At 46.8% G+C, this 18,997-nt stretch overlaps 1 protein-coding gene across 2 annotated transcripts in view; it reads left to right on the top strand.

The window, feature by feature from the left end:
• The window catches only part of CSNK1G1 (casein kinase 1 gamma 1), a 76,202-nt gene that overhangs the window by 25,655 nt on the left and 31,550 nt on the right, over positions 1-18,997 (top strand). For both annotated transcript variants that reach the window (XM_039722824.1, XM_039722823.1), the window contains exons 3-4: positions 3,312-3,352; positions 7,616-7,685. In XM_039722824.1, the coding sequence (XP_039578758.1) occupies positions 3,312-3,352; positions 7,616-7,685 (111 nt within the window). The remainder of the gene's footprint in view (positions 1-3,311; positions 3,353-7,615; positions 7,686-18,997) is intronic.

Raw genomic sequence — 18,997 nt, 5'->3', positions numbered from 1 at the left:
AGCCATGACATCCAAGATCTGGATAAATCCCCAAAACCTCTCTGCTGGCTTGCTCCAGACAGAGCTGTCCCCCTTGGTTTTGCTGTCGCTCTGTCCAAGCTGCAGTGGTTTGCTCTCCCTCCTCCTCCCAGGCAGGAGCAAAGGCTCACAGGAGGCAGTGACCTCTCCACTGAAACAAGCCCTGAGCAGGAGCTGCACCTTCCCTTAACCACAGATGAGAGGCTGTAACTGTGCTGGCAAAAGCCTTTCAAGTTGAGGCAATGCTTTTTATGGAGCAGTAAGTCCATGGCTCAGTTTTGGGTAGTTCCACTGACAATTATGTGATATTCCAAAGGAGAAGGGATGCATTACATCACCAGCATTCATGGGAAACTTCCCCAAGAGGATTTCTCAAGGCCTTGGCAGTGAGATGTGATGAATGTACAGATGGATTTGAGACAGCAGAGAAGCCCAAAAAGATTCATCTCCAAAGTGATGCATCTGCACAGGGTGCTTGGGACATGCCTGATTTGCTGTCCCTTCTACAGCAGGTCTGAAACTAACAGCTCCTGGTGTAGGTGCTTCCCAGGACCTGCTCCTGCCCTGCCCTCCACATCTAACATCATTCCAGTCAAATCATGTCTTGTTATTTTGGAATTACAGCCCCAGTATCAGATGCTATTGTCATGTTTAAGTATTTATTTTGCTGGTTTACTTGTTTTGAAGCAGAGTTCCTGGCTTCAAGCTGCAGCCTGGGAGGCAGCTGAGTGATTCTCACTTTTGGGAGCACCTTCCCAGTTACAGTGGAGCTGCTCTGACCTGGCAATCTACAAATGAGCAGCTTTTCTGCTGGTTTGGGGCCTGCTGCTCTTCTAACATTTTTCCCAGTTTCAAGCAGGGTGAAAAACTGTGTTAACTGCCATTTTTAAATGATACACTGTTTTGAAAATGGCAGATAATGTTTCAATTAGAGCAAAAATATCTAGGCTCCAGTCTGCAGCTCTGGGACCCCCAAGAGCAGAAGGATGTGGAGCTGCTGGAGCCAGTCCAGAGGAGGCCATGGAAATGTTCTGAGCGTGGAACCCCTGGGGGTGCTCACCTGGAGGGAGGAGAAGGCTCCAGGGAGATTTTGGAGCCCCTTCCAGTGCTTAAAGGGGCTCCAGGAGAGCTGGAGAGGGACTTGGGACAAGGGCCTGGAGTGCCACAGCAAGGGGCAATGTCTTCCCACTGCCAGAATGGGATATTGGGAAGAAATACTTTCCTGTGAGGGTGGGCAGGCCCTGGCACAGATTGCCCAGAGCAGCTGTGGCTCCCTGGATCCCTGGAAGTGCCCAAGGCCAGGCTGGACAGGGCTTGGAGCACTCTGGGCTAGTGGGAGGTGTGGAATGAGAAGGGCTTTAGGGTCCTTCCAACCCAAACCAATCTGGGATTTCCATCCAAAGAGGGGAAGAGGCAGTTTCAGGGAGCAAGATAAAGCTGGAGCTGCCAGTGGGGTTTATTTGCTGGTAGCTAATGCAGAGCAGATAATCCAGGTGCATTTAGATTTCCTTCCCTTAATGTCCTCACATCTTCTCCCCCCCCAGCTGCTGGCTGGAGCCCTGGTCTGTCTCAGAGGGTGGAGGGGTTTATCTGCCACCTGCTTTTCCATGGATTTGGCCTGTGAGCTCTTTCAATGCTTCCTGCAAAATCTCCTTTCTACCCTTAGTCCCAGTCTGGGCATAGTATTATGTCTTTTTCTAAAAGATGGAAAGAAATACATGGAAACCCCCACTGCATGTCAGGGGTTAATGCTGGAGCTCAACTTTCAGCTCTGCTGGCAGAAAACACCTCCTCTGAGGATATTTAACCTCACATTTAAATCCCTGTCCTGTGCAGCACCTAAACAGGTTGGAGCTATGATGTCTTCTGTTACTGAGGGATGTTGAAAAAATCTGCTTGGTGCAGTCTGGGCCTGGAAACACCCAGTCACAGATTTACAGCCAGAAGTACCCTGAGTGATACAACAGGGAAAGCATCAAAAGAAGTTAAATGCAGAAAACATGAAGCTGTTATAAAGTAAACTGAATTTCCTCTGATATTTCAGGATTTAAAGATGACTGTGTATCTTCTCCCATGTTCATAATGTCTTTATTTTTATTGAGTCTCCCTGTGCTGTTGTATCCTGTGCTGAGGAGGACATGAAAGGTTTTTTTAAAGCTTTCATGTGGATATGGAAGAGCTGCTCCAGCTCCTGCGTGCTCTGAATGATGTCACTCCATGTCCTGGGCTTTCTCAAGAGCTGGACTGTCCTAGCATCAATATCCATTACAGGAATTAGAAAATAAATGAGTAAGAGAGCTGAGCAAAGCTGATGCTACAAATAAGCCCTGATACCTTCCATCCTGGTTTGCTCCTGAATTTCAGAGTTGCTCAGTAAAAGCATGACTTGTGCAGTGACACTGATGACAAAGGTTTCACTAAATAAATCCACAGGGAGCTTTTGTGGTGGGGGCTTCCTTCCTCCAAGGGGACAGTGGGACTGGGACAGAGGGAGTCCAGGGGCTGCCCAAGCATCCTTCCCCGTGGTGTCTCTTCCAGGAGAGGTTGCTGTCAGGCATGAGCCAGGTGGAGGGGAGTGGTTGCTCAAATTCCCTTTCCTGGCAGGGGAAGCAGAGGACGTTGAGTGATACGATAAGTGGCAGTGTCAGAACACAGGGAGAGATGCTCATGACACAGAGCTGTGCATCACTGCCTGACATCACTGAGGAGGCCCAGGGCTTGCTGCAAACACCAGACAGGCTCCTGGAGGAAAATTCCCCTCTAGCTGTAGCACACATGGGTCCCAGCTCTGGTTCAGTGCACCTGGATGTGAGCTCAGCTTGTTGTGCTCATCTCACGCTCCTGCCCTTCCTGCTTCCCAAAGCATCATCAGCCTTGTGAAATCCTCTCCACATCCCAGAATGAAATTGTTGAGTGTCCAGCAGATCCAAGACGTTTCCAAAAACAATGCCATTCCGACTCTTCATTTTTTGTTCCCCAGCCTTTTTTGGCATCGTGGATAACGAAGCCTGGTGTGTCTGGGGAACCTCCTTTAACATGTGCATGGAGCAAAAGTGCTGCCATGAAATACAATTGCCTTGTGCTGAGTGGAAGGTGTTTTTTGCCTGCCCTGCTAAACTGCTGCAAACTGTTCATTATTTTGATTATTTTCAGGCTTATGCTTTGTTAAAGAAAGGAACTTCAGGGGGAATTGGGAAAACAGCCCTTTGCATCAGTGTCATTATTTCTCATTGTGCCTCAAGCTGCAAGTGTTGAATGTGGAACTAAAAGATTTTTTTCTTCTCCCTTTGCAGGTAAAAATCTCTACACCAATGAATATGTAGCGATCAAACTGGTAAGTAATAGCTTCAGGTGTCTTTAAATGACTTACACTTCATCTTAAAAATTCAGACTAAAAGCAAGTTTTTCAGTTTGGGCTCAGTGCTGCTCCCACCCTCAGCTGGGAATGACTTGTTAAAACTAAGCAAAGTTCTTAAAAGCACTAAAAGCAAGGAAAAAAACATCCTTCCACCTTTGGAAGGTTTTTGGTAGCTAAAGGATCTGTAGCTGTCTTACAGCAGTGAGAGCCTTGTTCCTCTGCCCAGGTCCCAGTGAAGGGCACTGGTTTGCACCTCCTGCTGCTCCATGGCTCAAACCTTTCCAGTCAGGACTCCATGAATTCTCCAGCTGCCAGAATTTTGGTTAGGAGCATGGCACTGTGCAGCCTGGTGGTCCATGTTTTTGGAGCCAAGAGGCACGAAAGAGGGTGTTCCTTTGGTTAAAATTCCCTGGGGGAGCAGAGTACAGTTGGGTCTGGTGTGATACTGAGAGCCTGCAGATGCAACAGGCAAAACAAGATCCAGTTTGGTGAAGGTCAGTGCTTCCTCTGGCTGCCTTGGGTTGCAGAGAAGATACAGTCTCATCATCTGTGGAATCTGGGAGATGGGGAACTCCCTAACTTGTAGCTCTTCTGCATTTATAAACTCACAGCCCAGTAGTTTGTGTTCAGGCCTTAACTTTTCCTATCTGCAAACTCAGACTTTCATCAGTCCCTTGGGGTTTCAGATTCCATGTCTTCACCTGATGTGCTGAGTTCTCATGTGAACACTCTGTAAACATCACCCAAGCCCTAAAATCTGAAGTTGTGGTGTTTTATTGACACTGCAGCAAAGCCCCCAGTTTGCCCAGTTGATGCTGTCTGGCAAAATGACAGGAACCTCTCTGCTGACAGAAAATCAGGATGGATTTGGTGTATTAATTGTGATCACATTTAAGTCCCTCACATTCCATCTCTCTGGCATGCCCTTTATGATGTCTAGTAGATGACAAATAATTACAGCTTTGCAGGAGGGACTTGTTTTCACACCTGTTGGCAAATGTCAGAAGATGTTCCCTAAAGTAAATAAATAAATTCCTGCGGAGGAATTCAGGAGCATAGTATCCCAGACTGGCTTGGGTATCCTGGAAGGGATCTTAAAGTTCATCTCATTCCACCCCTTGCCATCCATGGTGGAACCCCAAGGACACCTCCCACCATCCCAGGGTGCTCCAAGCCCCATCCAACCTGGCCTTGGATTCTTCCAGGGATGGGGCAGCCACAGCTGCTCTGGGCAACCTGTGCCAGGGCCTCACCACCCTCACAGGGAAGGATTTCTTCCCAATATCCCATCTAACCCTGCCCTCTGGCAGTGGGAAACCATTCCCCTTGTGTCTCTCCATCCCTTGTCCCCAGTCCCTCTCCAGCTCTCCTGGAGCCCCTTCAGGCCCTGGCAGGGGCCCCAAAATCTCCCTGGAGCCTTCTCTTCTCCAGGAGAGCACTCCCAGCTCCATAGGAGATGCCCTTGATATGGATGCACATCAGAAAGAAGAACTGTTGCTTTTAGGCCATAGAAAATGTGCTGTGTACACTGACAAGGTGTTTTATTGAGGCAATAATGCTTCTAGGTTGCTTCCACAGATAATCTCACAAAGTTGTTGCATTGGAAACCATAAGTTAAAACACAGCTGTGCTAGTCCAAAGGGTGCTTTTTTCTCTCAGAAAAGTGGCTGCAGTGACACCTCTCAGTAACCTGAAGCTTTTCCATATGGCAGGACTCAATGGCATTGCCTCATGGCTGCCTCAGTCTGACCTGTTTTTCTGGTCACATTCTTTCTTCATTTTTCTTACTATTTTTTTTCCCCCCAAATAACTGAGTGTTAAAGCAGTTACTCTGCACCACTCTCCAGTTTCATTTGCCCTGTTGTGATCCAGGCTTAAAAATCTCAGGCCCTTCTTGTGTGAGGGGCTGGAATTGCCATCTGATGGCCATCCAGGTGTCCACATACATGCTCTGTTTTGGAGAAGTTTAAGGAGGGAGTAGTAGCAGAAACGGGGCTTTCTTAATCTCCTAAGCTTAGACAAAATTCCACAGGAACAAGAATGACTCAGCCTCCTCAGCAGCAAATACATTTCTCTTACATGTGGACTTAACTGCTATTTTCTTTATCCTTCAAATAATTTGTGGATTAGTGGTGGAGTAGCTGTAAGATGTACTTACAGGCAACATTTTCTTTTATCTTCATTGTTGGAGTGACTCAAAGCACTGCTCCAAGTCCTTCAAGCTGTGAGATCCTCTTCCACCACTGCAGCCCTGCTGTCTCAGCTATTCCTGCCTCCTATCGTGACATTAGAGCTGGGAAATGAGGGAATTGTGTGATGGATACCAAGAGCCCATCAGAAAGTGCTGTGAAATTCCATGCCAGTGCCTCATGGTTTCTTTTTGGGGCTGAGCCTACACCTTGGAAAACTGCTGGCAGTGGAGATTGGTCCTTGTGTTGGTGGCTGTGGTGTCATCATGTAGCTTCTGGTCCTGCTCTTCAGCTGACTTACTTGGTCAGGGGCATCTGGTTTATTCTTCTGAGGGTTTTCAAGGCTGCGCTGCCCACATGAGGAATTTCTTTCTTCCCTGGGAGCAGCCAGCCTGGTGCCATCCAGCTGGAGCACAAGTGCCAGGCCATCCCCTCGCAGCAATGATGATGCTGTTGGTTCGAGCTGTGGATTTTCTCTGTTAGGCAGTAGCAATTCAGTTATTTTTACTACAAATACAAAATCTGCCATCATCCCTAAGCCCTTGGCCTACAGGACAACCATCTGTGCTGGTATGATCTTCTCAGAAGCTGCCATGACTCTGGCAGGTGTCCAGAGCTCTGGCTCCAGCAGCTCCTGATGCAGCAGCGGCTCAGGGCTGCCTCCCCTGATTTTGTCATGAGCAGCATCATGTCCTGCTGCATCAATCCTTCCCCTTTACATGTTTGGATAAATAAACTACTCCCTGAACATGCTGAGTTCCTGTTGCCCTGAATCCCTGTTCTCTGTAGACCTTCCTTCAAGCCACCAACAATTATCTTAATTTAAATGTGATTTATGTAACAAACTTATTTGTGTGTTGCTTTGTGTTTGCCTTTGGTGCAGGTTCAGTTTTTCCTCCAGAATATCTTTTCACATTGTTTGCTGAGTATTTGGTCATTTTTATCTTCTGGAGCTTTAAAACATCAGGAAATTGGTGACCTTGGAGGCCTTTTCCTATCTCACTGATTCTATGATTAAGCTGAGAAGCAACCAGGAACATTCATTCCCCTTGCTGGGAAATGGATGGGGTGACTTGAGCTGATGAGGAACAGCTTGGCTACAAGTCAAATTGCCTGAATTCCTGTACACAATTCCTTCTGCACACTTAGAAAGAAGCCTTGACTGTGGAGTTCACACCCAGTGTGGACATCAGTCTTACAGGGCAGACTAGAGGTCAGCAAAAATTGAGGCCAGTATTAACTCCTATCTCCAGGCTGCCTGGGCAGTTGGGAAACCCACATCCATGCCTATCCCCAGTGCACAGTTTTATTGCAAATGTAATTACTCCAGTCTCTTAATCCTCTCCATATTAACTTTGTATTTTTAGAACCTCTGTAATCTTGCACGTTAATGCCTTGATGGATTGTAGGCATTAAGTCTTGTATGTAAAACGCAAATGAGTAACAGTTAATGAATGGGATGGTTTGGGTGCATTGCAGACTTGCCATTTTATTTTTTTTGTATTTTGTGGATAAAAATAGAATATTATTGAGTGTTTCAAGGTGTTTGACTGACAGCTGCCACAAGAAGGGGGAGACTTCTTCCTTTTTCCCAGCTGTCTGGCTGCACTGTGGTGCTTGCTGTGACTGTGGTCTGATCTAAAACACACTTGTGTGACTCAACATTTTTCAGAAATACAGGCTGGAGAGCAGCAAAAGCGCTGTGGGCAATCACAGTGCCCACAGAGTGAACTGGGGCTTGAGTTTTTGCAACCTTGACTTCCCTCTGCCAATGTCCAGGGCTGTTCTTCAAGGACCAGGAGCTCTATGGAATGATCCTTGAATTTCACTGCAATCAATGAGCTTTGTATTTAAATGAGGACGTTATTTCTCCTCCAGAGAGCAAATCTTACTGCTTTTTGTGCTTTTCTTATTTAAATGACATTTAATGGTGAAGTCTGTTGTTAGAATTTCAATTTGGGGTGTTTTAATTATGCACAAATCTTCAAGTAGAGGAGAGAACTTCTTTCAGTCAAACTGATTTTAACCAATTTATTTATTTCTGTTCTAGGAACCAATTAAATCCCGGGCACCACAGCTTCATTTAGAATACAGATTTTATAAACAACTTGGAAGTGCAGGTGAGTAAACCTACCTTAAACTTACCAAAACTTTTATTAAATTTCTGTAATAAAGGGATTTATTTATTAAATCAAACACCACCATAGTATTTGTTGTGTAACTCTGACTTGAACTTAGGGATCTGGGCCAATTCCTTTTAGCCTCACATAAGTTTTAGAAGTGATTTGGTGAAAATTGGGTCATAATTGTGATATTAGGTAATTGTGTGGACCTAAAATGTCAAGCTCATGAGGATTGGCTGATATGGAAATGCCCCTGTAAGTGTGTTTGCAAAACTTAGGAGTTGTCAATGGATGGAAACTTATTTTTGTATAGAACACCACCCCTTAAGTAGGTGATCTAAAGTCTAAACCTAGGAAATTGTTTTCATTTCTACTTGTTAAATCATAAAAGTGTCGACAAGCCCCATGGCTCCTCTGTGCAATTATGGTCTACAGCAAACAGGAGAAAGAGCAGGATCAGCCAAAGGTGGAATTTTGTATACATTTTTTTCTGTCAGTCTCTGATTTCCCTGATACAGAACTTGAGTTGTGTCTAATAGTGTTTGGATTTTTCTTCCCTGAATTTATGGTTGCTTTTTAAGCCTTAAGAGCCTTTTAGCATGTGCTGTTTCCCATGCCAAGGATTTCCACAGCCTCGTGCAGGGTGTTCCACTGCTCAGGGAAGTCTCTGAGAAGCAACAATCTTCTCTTCTCCTTCTGTGCATTGATCCTGTATTGACTTCAGGTTTTGACAAGTTTCTTACATTACTGTAGTTTTTTTTATACTTCTGATTTTATTTTTCCTATTTTCCATGAAGGGACCCAGTTTCCACTTGCAGAGGATGTCTGATGGACATCCAGAGATACTTTGGTAATAATATATTACCAAAATACTAAATTGAACTTTCTGCTGGAGTGCTGTTGGTGCTTGTGATTTCTGGGATACCCCAGCCCACATGTCTTGTGACACATGAGTGAATCCCAGTCTGCTTTTTCTCCACCACTTGGCTTCCTTCCGCTCTTTAAAGATGTTATTATGGAAATTATAAAACTGATCAAATTTTGAAGAAGTGGCTTTATTTTGGTCAGATTAAGTATTTTTTAGGTTTTCCCCTGTTCCTAAAGAATTTAAACTTTCCATCCTGTAATATTTACCCGTTCAGAGCCTTCATGGAATGGTTTGGGTTGGAAGAGACCTTAAAGCCCATCTCATTTCACCCCCTGCCATGGGCAGGGACACCTCCCATGATCCCAGGTTGCTCCAAGCCCCATCCAGCCACAGCTGCTCTGGGCAGCCTGTGCCAGGGCCTCACCACCCTCACAGGAGGAATTCCTTCTTAGTCTTGGATCTACAGTCTTGGAGCATTTGTCAAGGGACTGTTGAGAAGGCTCCTGGACAAACCTGACTGTTTTCTCTCTCTGTGGTCCCATGGGTGTTGCACACCCAGCTCTGATGAGCTGTTGGGTTCCTTTAGAAGCTCTTGTGCTGCAGTTTTGCTAAAACACTTGGACATTAGCCAAGACTGTAGTGGAGGATGTGAACTGCAATTCTGGTCTCACCATGAAACCTGGAATCCAAACAAAACAAATTTTGGTGGAGTCAAGCTGCCAGGAGCAGGGAGGCTTGACTTGGGAAGAGTGCCTGGCTGGAAAAACAGATAAATAAGTGCCAACATTGGGGTAACAGAGGAGCTTGTTCTCAGTGATTTTGCTAGTAATTGTCCTTGCTCTGGAACTGCTCAAACAGCCAGGCTTGAACTTCCAGTAGGGATGTCTGCTTCCTTGGAATTGTCCTACACCTGCCAAACCAAGACTAGAAGTATCCGAACACATGGTGTGCATGACTCAGAGAGAGCAACAGTAGCGTTGCATGTGACATTCTGCTCAATAAATTAGCCAATTAATCCTGCCAAATGACGTGTCTGGCTGCAGCTCCCACTGTCAGCTGAAGGAGGGAGAGCAGAGGGAGCCTGGCTGTGACACCACGGGAGCCACCTCGTCCCCTCGGCGGCTCAGCGGCTCAACTGCGTGTGCTGCCAGATGGTCCCAGTGAGCTCTGAGACGTCAGAATTGTCATCACATGCAGCTTTGGGAGAAAAATGGAGGATTTTTTTTCTTATAAAAAGAGTTTTAATGGTGATTTCCTTCTTGGATGTTCAGAATAAACATTTTAAAATGTGTTACTCTTGAGTAGTAGTCAGAGGAAAACTTAGGCTAGAAGGGACTGACCTACTTGGCCTGTGCCTGAAGGATGTATGTAGGTATCAATAACCTGCTTCACTTGACATCATCAAAAACTAGTGAAAATGGTCATTTTTTTTCTTTTTCTAAGCTGTTCAGTCAAGTTTTGCATTTCCCTTGGTGCAGTTGGACAGAGTAGCAAATAGCCCAGTAATGCAGAAGCTCAATCCTGAGATGAGCTGAGATGTTTCCACATGAACAGAGGATGTGACAACTGCCTCTTCCTTTAGCAGTGGCTCTGTGTCTCCCTGTGCCACGTGCTCCATCAGCTTCCATGTTCCAAGACTTTCTGACAGGGCACTGAAGTTGCATCTGTTCCTTTCCAGCAGCTCCAGTTCCTCTGCCTGCCTCGTGGCTCGGATGAGGACCCCTAGGCAGCTTGGATTAGCAAAGGAGCAGACTGGATTTCATGTGTCTCAGACATCTTAAGATGCTTCACACTAGATTAAGTGATGGAGCAGGGAGAAGTTTGTCAGAGGGATCTAAACTGTAGGAATGTGGCTCCTCTTGGTGCTTTTCAGAGCTGCTCAGTACTGGTGGATGGATCCAGTGGATTCAGAGAAAGTCCTGAGTCAGGAGTACCCAACTAACAGATGTCTCTGATGTGCTGCTTTGGATATTTGATGCTGATATTTGTCTCTGATGTTTTAGTGCCTCCTTGTTTTAGGGAAGCTGAGAGCTCCCCTGTAATTCCCCTTCCTCCAACTGGAGGAATGTTTGTGCATAGAAACGGATTTTCGTGATTCTTCCTTGGACATTTCTCCCCGCAGAAGTCGAGCAAGGCCCTGCTGCACAGTGACCATCTGTTAGCTTCTTCTTTCTCACTGTGGAATTAAATATCTAATAACCTAAAATAGTGCTGAGCGCTTTACCTTCATGTGGGCAGCAAAACAAACCAGCAAAGCTCGGGCATGGAGTCAGAGACCTGATGGTCAATCCATGGGGTGTCTCAGGAAAGGACACTTTTCCTTTAGGAAATGTACTTCATTTAGGTTTTAAGTAGTCTGGGATATGATCCATTTGCTCACCAAGGTAATTGAAGTAGTTTTAATCATCTCTGTGCAGGCTAGTTGTGTTGCTCTCGTCAGTCTTCTAATGCCAGTGTTGTACTGAACTGTTTACTGATTGGTTTTTGTCCTAAAATCCACATTGCTCCAGCATCCTGACTGGAGTCAGGATCATTCAAGTCTCCAACTGGATTCTGGTACTGGATAAATCATTTAAGCATGCCATTTGTCCTCTGTACTTTGAAGTTTGTGAAATAAACTGAGTTATTTGTCCATGGTCAAACAGACCCAGCTCCCAGAATTGGTTCAACTTCCTGAGCAGTTACCAAAGGACAAAGCTTTGGCTTTGCTTGAACTGCACAGCCAGCAGCATCCCAGGACCCTCCTGCTTTGGTTTGGGATGAGTAAAAGCAACTGCTTTTCCCATGGCTTGCAGGAGTCCTGCAGCAGCTGGGTCCTGCTGGTGGCACACCAGGGTCTCAGGGGTTCCTCTGGTTGTGTCCTGTGGGCTCTGTTGGCCTGTGGATAACAGGAGTGGTCTTTTTGTTTGAGGCTGATTCTGGATTAGAAGAATCTAATCTTTTTAGGAGCTGCAGGAAGAAGTCCAGAGGAGGGCACAGAAATGTTTCAGGGGCTGGAGGCAGGCTGGAGAGCTGGGGGTGCTCACCTGGAGAAGAGAAGGCTCCAGGGAGAGCTCAGAGCCCTGCCAGGGCCTGGAGGGGCTCCAGGAGAGCTGGAGAGGATTTGGTACAAGGGCCTGGAGGGACAGAACAAGGGGAAATGGTTTCCCATTGCAGAGGGCATGGATAGATGGGATATTGGGAAGGGATTCTTGGCAGTGAGGGTGGTGAGGCCCTGGCACAGGCTGCCCCATCCCTGGAAGTGCAAAGCCAGGTTGGATGTGGCTTGGAACAACCTGGTGTAGTGGAAGGTGTCCCTGCCCATGAGGGGGTAAAATGAGATGGACTTTAAGGTCCCTTCCAACCCAAACTATTCTGGGATTTGTTGCCTTCCCTGTGAGCATCATCTTTGGAAGGTAAAATGGAGCACTGCGTGCTTCCGGGTTTCTTCTGGCTGCATGGAGCTGATGCTTGAGCTTCCACATAGTGACAGCTTCTGCCTGTGCACATCGTGTGCAGAAGTCATGCATTTTTGATTCAGTAGTAGTTTATTTTTATATCAGCTGGCAGATGAGTCACACCTTCCCCCAGCCCTGCCAGTCCCACCTTGGCACATGTGATTCACTCACACACGTGGCAGCCGTGCGTTGGGTTCTGTGCCACTGCAGGCTCTGGTCACCCCCAGCACGGGCAGGTAACGCTGGCAAGTGGATGTGGGACGTCACAAGCCTCCACAGTGGCGTGGTGGGGAGCAGGAGAGGAGCCTGATACGCTGGAGAATCCCAGGAAACCGAGATCTCTGCTGTCCCCAGCCCACGCAGTGGATGAGTCACAGTGGAGGAGCAGAACGCTCTGAGTCAGGGAGGGCTGTGTCAGTACATATAGAATATTGACAGTTTTTCTGTGGTTTTGTTTCAATTCCTGCTCTGTAAACAAGTTCACCTCTAATGAAGTATGGAGTCTGTGTGTTTACTTTGGGATCTCTCTGTGTTGCACAACTCGCCAGAGCGAAGCAGTCTGTTTACTTGTCAGGAGGTAGGACTGAGGGAAATGAAGGTGTTATAAATAACCAATCCTTTGCATAGTCTAGTCAATATTTGCATATATATTCCTCAGTGTGGCTGAGCTGTCTGCTATCCATGCTGCCTGTGGAGCTCTCCTGTGGGGACTGCTCGTGTTGAGCACCTTTTTTCTGTGTTGCTCCTGCTTTACCCACACACACTTTGTATGTATCGGTGTGCTTTATGAAGAAATTCTTTCCATGCCAGTTGCACAATGCTGTCATTCATGTGGCAATTATGGGTCATTTTGGTGAAGCTCGTTACAGGATGGATGTAAACAAGTCACCGTGGTGGAGCTGCCAACACCACAATTTTATGGGAGGTCGTGGTGCACAACTCTCTGCCCCAAGGGAGCAGGAGTAACTCCAGGCCATGGCAGGGAGGGTGAGTGCAAGTGGTCCCCATCCTTGTTTAATTAAGAAGTGTGAACATGCCCATTAACAGTGGCCACAGTCGCTGTAATCTTCGGAATTCCCACTCATATTTGCCACCTGGATGGAAGCATTGCTGTGGCCAGGAGCTGAGCAGGGGGATGGAGCTGCTGGGTGGGGATGATCAAAAAATCAGAGTGGTTTGGATTGGAAGGGACCTTAAAGCTCATCTTGTGGCCATATGGGCACACCTTCCACTAGACCAGCTTGCTCAGAGCTCTGTCCAACCTGGACACTTCCAAGGATTGCCCTTTGCACCCCAAAGTCAGTTTGGACTTGTGTGGAGCAACACGTGGCTGTCACCTGAGGTGTTTTGTGTCCTACTCATTGTATGGGTTTGTTCATACCTGTCACACTACAACACTCTGGATGAGCACTGCAGCCTCCTCCTTTGAAATACTGGAAATATTTTATATTGCCAGTGTTCAGTGACTGCAAGTATTTAATAAGTGACTCATCTGTGCAAGGTGATACAAAACTGACATTTCTTTACAAGGAAACAGCTTTGGGATGCATCTCATGTCACTCATTCCCTACCTCAGATGCCTGCAGTAGGCCTGAAGGTTTTAAGATATTGGGTTACTTTTCTACCAACGAGGAAAGATGTCTCCATTCTCAAATCCTGCACAGAAGTGTTCCCTTGGTCAGAGGTGGGAGATACTCAGCAATGGAGATACAATTTCATTCTGCTGAAGATGTTTTTAGGCAAAAATTGGAAACCCTAACTCTGAGCTGCATATTAAGCAATGGTGATCAGCAGCTTCATTGTAAAGTCAGAGTAGTCCAAGGAGCTTGAACCTGAGGCTCCTGGGCTTCCAATCTTTTGAATTGCAGAATGAAATGTAGTGGATTACTGTAAAGTGCTCAGTTAGACCCTGCTGCTTTCAGAGCTGGCTTGCTGTTGATCTCCAGAGAATTATGTTTCACTGTTTAAAAATACATGGCTTTTCTTTCATGTGGCCATTCACTTGTTAGGAAGGGCTTCCTGAATGTGCCCATTTCAGCATCTCAGCATCAGAAGTTTTGACTTCCTTGGGCTAAATTTAGGTTTTGTCAATTGGAAGTTATCAGATGCTTTTAAAGCAAGGCCATTAATATTTGAATATGAGATTAGGGCAGTTTCCTTTTTATGTTCCGAAAAGTCCTCCTGCATCTCCTACTCTTCCGGTATTTGTGGCAGTAATCACAAATCAAACACCAGCAACTCCAGGCAGCAACTCCAAATCAAACACCAGCCACTGAAGGAGGGGCAGCAGGATGCTGGGAAGCTGGAAAATGCCTTTCCTGGAGGCACTTTTCCTTGAAGCCTGACATGGCCATAAACCTGTAGCAGCTGGACTCATCCAGGTCATCCCAGATGCCTCAGTGGGTTCTCCTCATTGTCAGCAGTGCCACTGAGAGCAGGCTGTGGGATGTGCTGTGCTCTGAGGATCCAGCAGGACTCGAGGAGAGGGACAGACATTTCATCCTTAAGGTCTCTGTGCTGCTTCTGGTGCCTTCTAGCAGACCCTGAGCTGAAATGTGCCCTGTTGGCTGTCAGCCCAGCTGTGCTTGGGACTGGAGTTCCTGAGACATGAGGGTGGGGAGGTGAAGACCACAGAGCCACAGACTGGTTTGGGCTGGGAGGAACCTTGATGCTCATCTCATTCCATTCCCTGCCATGGGCAGGGGCACCTTCCACTATCCCAGGCTGCTCCAAGCCCTGTCCAACCTGGACTTGAAAACTTCCTGGGATGGGGAGTCCACATGATATGTGATGTTTGAAGATAAACTTTAGAATTTATATTTACATTGAATGAAAAACCCAGTTTGGCAATGAGGGGCAGGATAATTAATAAGGATTAGGAGCTGGTTGGTTGTTCTGCTTGTCCCCCTTTCCTGTCCCTTCTATGAACATTCTTCAAGCCATGGGGATGCTGCACTTAGGAACTAATTGAGGTTTAAAGCTATAAAAGTAGTTTTGAGGGGGGCTGCTGTGTCAGGTGTTGAGCACTGCCCTGATCCAAAGCTCTTTCCCCTTTGGAAGGTGGGTGCTAGATTTAGTGGGATCCCTTCCAGTGCAACAGAGGCATGCTACACACACTGGAGATTTCTAAGGTGAAACACTGAGCTGTGCCAGGAAAGTCCTGTTATGGAGGGCTGCCCACCTCCCAGACAGGCTCTCCAATGGGTTTGGAATTTGTGTTTTGGAGCTGCGCCCTGCCTGCTATTGGAAAACCTCTTATAGCTGAGATAAGCCACAGGCTCTGCCTGAGTGTGATGGGTCAGGCTGGAGTTCTGAAGTTTAGTAATGATTTTTCTGTCTGAAAGTTCCTACCCGCTCTTACTTGACTCTCTTAAGGTGAAACAGAGATGGTATCTGGAGGCAGGATCTGATTTAGCACCTCTGAACTTCTGTTTGCAGCAGGTTCTCCTGCCATTAGAGGGAGTGGGAGGTTTTCCCTCAGGCTGGAAGGACCTGGGTGGTGAGAAGTGTGGGTAACACTTTCCTACTCATGTGAAAAATCCCTTTTTCCCTCTAATCCTATAGTAGTGATGGGACTGGTGGATGCCAATCTCTTGCTTTGTTGTGGAGAGTTTATGTGCATTTGATTCTTATCCATCACTTTCTACTTTGATACTGCTGCAGGGGCAAACCTGCAAAAATCCACCCTCCCAGTGGGACCAGTGTGAGTTCTGGGGGTCTGAGTTGCACCCACAGCTTTGCAGGAGGATCCCAGCACAGCTCTGGGGTGACACATAGGGATGTGCTGCCAGAAATGGCACCAGATTGTCCCACCACAGTCTGGGGGGAATCTGGCCTTCAGCTGCCTGAGTAAGGCCGAGCATCATCATCTTCCTCTGAGCACCCAAAGGTACATGTCCAATACCCCTGTCAGCTTTATCCAGCTGGATCTGACCCCTAATCTGCCATCCTAGTTGAAATGCTGTTGGATCCAGGACAAATCCTGCCTGTTATATGCCTTAGGTCACTGTGCTGTCCTGGTGACACTGACTGTGGCCCCTGCTCGGTGCTGTGGCTGCAGCTCAGGCTGTCAGAGCCTCCTGCATTGTCATCCTGGAAGTGTCACCCCAGTGTGCAGCCGGGGAGGAAGCAGGGAAAAGCTCTCCTCCAGCCAACAGTCTCCAGTGGAGATGAGCTGAGGAAGAGCAGGAGCCACCTGGGACTTGGTGTGATCAAACCAGAATGGTTCTCTGGGCGCCAGAGGAGCAATTCAGCACAAGCAATTTGTTTTTGCTGCTTTTGTAGCGTTTTTCATCTGCCCAGAAGTTGCTTCTTCCCTGGCACTGCTTCTGGAGTGAGTGCTGCTGAGCAACCAAGAAGCCTTGTTGATTTTTCTTGAGATTGTACCTGTAATGTCATTAACATGCATCACTTCATGTGCATAACATGTTGCTGAGGGGCAGGTCTGATCTCTGCTCCCTCTCACCAGGAACACCACCTGAGGGAACAGCTGGAGCTGTATTAGGGAGGTTCAGGTTGGATATTGGGAAAAGGCTCTTAGGGTGGCTGGGCACTGCCCAGGCTCTCCAGGGAATGATCATGGCCCCAGGGCTGCCACAGCTCAGGAGTGTTTGGAAAATGCTCTCGGGCACAGAGTGGGATTGTTGGGGTGTCTGTGCAGGGACAGAAGTTGGCCTTGTTGGTCCTTGTAAATCCCTTCCAGTACAGGATATTCCATGATTCTATGAATTTGTTCTCAAAAGAAAACAAAACTACAAGGGCCCCATAATTTCATCTCAACTCCCTCTCAGCAGGTAGGGCTGAGCAATTGCACACCAAAGGAAAACTGATCAGGAGCAACTTCCAATTGCTCCTTGGAATTTTTTTATTTTTTTGGGGGGTGGAGGGAGGGAATTTGTTTCTTCGTTGGTTTCTTTCTTTCTTTTTGGTTGGCTTTTTGTGGGTGTTCTTAAGCAGCAGAGCCCAGTTGGCCACCCAGATGTGGTCTGGCAGAGCTCACACAGGTATGTGACCTGCAGAGGAGCAGAGTCACAGAATTGTTTAGGTTGGAAAAGAATCCCTCTCAAACCATCCAGTCCAACCATACCCCAGCACTGACAAGGCCATGTACCCCTGTTCCCAAGAGCCAGATCCACGTGGCCTTAAATCCCTTCAGGAATGTTATTGAGTGGCTCCACCTCTGCCCTGGGCAGTTCCAGTGGTTTTCTTTCATCCTTGTCCTTGTATTGCAGGTGTGTGGGAAAGGTAATAAGGATAGAACTTAAGCTAGAACTTATTTTGGATGGTTTAAAATAACTCTTCTAAAATTATTTACTGGTTTTATCCTTCTTTTAAGGTTGTTCTGTATGTCAGCTGCCATCATCACAGGAGCACTGTGTTGTGTTGGATACAAAATCCAACAGTAACATGGAGATTTGAATGCAGTAATTTCCCACAAGCCCTAGAAATGTGAATTCAGTCTTTTGAAACTTGAGAAAAAAAGCAATTTATTGTGCTGTGCTTTATTCTTCTGTGTTTGTCAAGAGCAGAAACAATTTCACTTGACTAATTTAGTTGTTAGTGCTAAGAAACTGCCTGTGAATAGGTGTTTCTGGGTAAATTACCCAGATTTTGAAAGTTTTCCTGCATTTGACCTTTTCAGATAAGGTTGATTCTCCTCCCAACCTTTTTTTATCTTTATGAATACAAATATGAATGTCTCCTTGGTACCCCCTCTTCAAGTGCTTCTTGCTTTGTGGATGTGAAGAGTTGTTTAACTAAGAGAAGCCATGGTATCAGGAAACCAGCTTGTACCACTCAAGGAAGATAAAATGCCACCCTGTTCTAATAACACAACGATCCTGAGATTTGTTTTTCTGCAGTTGAAGTAAAAATCTAATTGTTTGGATTTTTACCAGCATCAAGAACAAATATGTTCTTCCTTCTGCCCTTCCCCGGTCTGTTTTTCTCCTGTTCCTTTTCCCATACCTTTTCTTTTTGTAGATTCAAATACTACCAAAATGAAACAAAACACAGCAGGGTTTAAATACATTCTGCATATCCCGAGATCAGCTGGAGTGAGGCTGGAGCCTTGCAGTCCACATGGAACTCCCTGGAGATGACAGTAGCTCTGTCTCCTCACAGCTGTTGCCTTACACTGTGCTTAGAGTTGTCTCTCCCCATGAACAGCTCAGCTCCCTCTGCCATCATCAGGGGAGAAGGTTGATCCAACACCTTCCTGTGGCTTTCCCATCCCTGGAAGTGTTCCAGGCCAGGTTGGATGGGTCTTGGAGCAGCCTGGTCTACTGGAAGGATACAGCTGTCCTGCCCATGGCAGCTTGGAGGTCCCTTCCAGCTTCTGATGTTCTCCTTTGAGTTATTTCCTCTTGAGTTCAAAGAGTATTTGAGCTGCACCTTCTCCACATCCAAGGCCAGGAGCAGGGCCTTGCTCTGCCTCTCCTCACCCTCTGATGGGCTAAAGCAGAAAGCCCTGCTGCAGAAATTCCTGCTAGGCAGTGCTGCAGGAGCATTCAGCATTTGCTGGGAGTGATTTATTGCCCAGACAAAGCGGGGAAAAGACGCTGTGAGAAGCTGGCAGCAGAGCTGAGTGCCTGGCAGCAGCTGGAGCAAACAGAGCAGGAGGATTTTTGGGGACAGGAGTTGTGCGAGGGGTCTGGACAGGTCTGGCTGCTCTTCACCTTGTTCAGGTGAGTGAGGAAGAGCTAAAAGTAAATTTTGGGCTGTCAAACCACAGTATCAGAGCTTGAGAAAGCAAAGAAACTGTTCAGGAGCTTTACAGGCTGGCAGCCCTCACACCATGGTGGTTCTCCATGTGGATGTTTCTCTGTGTGGTTGTTGGATCAGAACCCTATTTTTAGGTTCTTTCCCTAATCTTATGCCAGTTCAAGGTTTGTGAAGCCTAGGAGTGGTTGGTGAGATTGTGGCAGACCTTCTCCACCACCTCTTTTTCCACTGGCAGGTGAGCTGGCCTGGAGTCACAAATTCCATTTTCTGTTTGTTTTCCT

Source organism: Passer montanus, unplaced genomic scaffold (genome assembly GCF_014805655.1).
Source record: "Passer montanus isolate IOZ18808 unplaced genomic scaffold, ASM1480565v1 scaffold5, whole genome shotgun sequence".
NCBI classification, from domain to species: domain Eukaryota; kingdom Metazoa; phylum Chordata; class Aves; order Passeriformes; family Passeridae; genus Passer; species Passer montanus.
The sequence above is the reverse complement of the archived record's forward strand: the minus strand, read 5'-3'. Positions and strand labels throughout refer to the sequence as shown.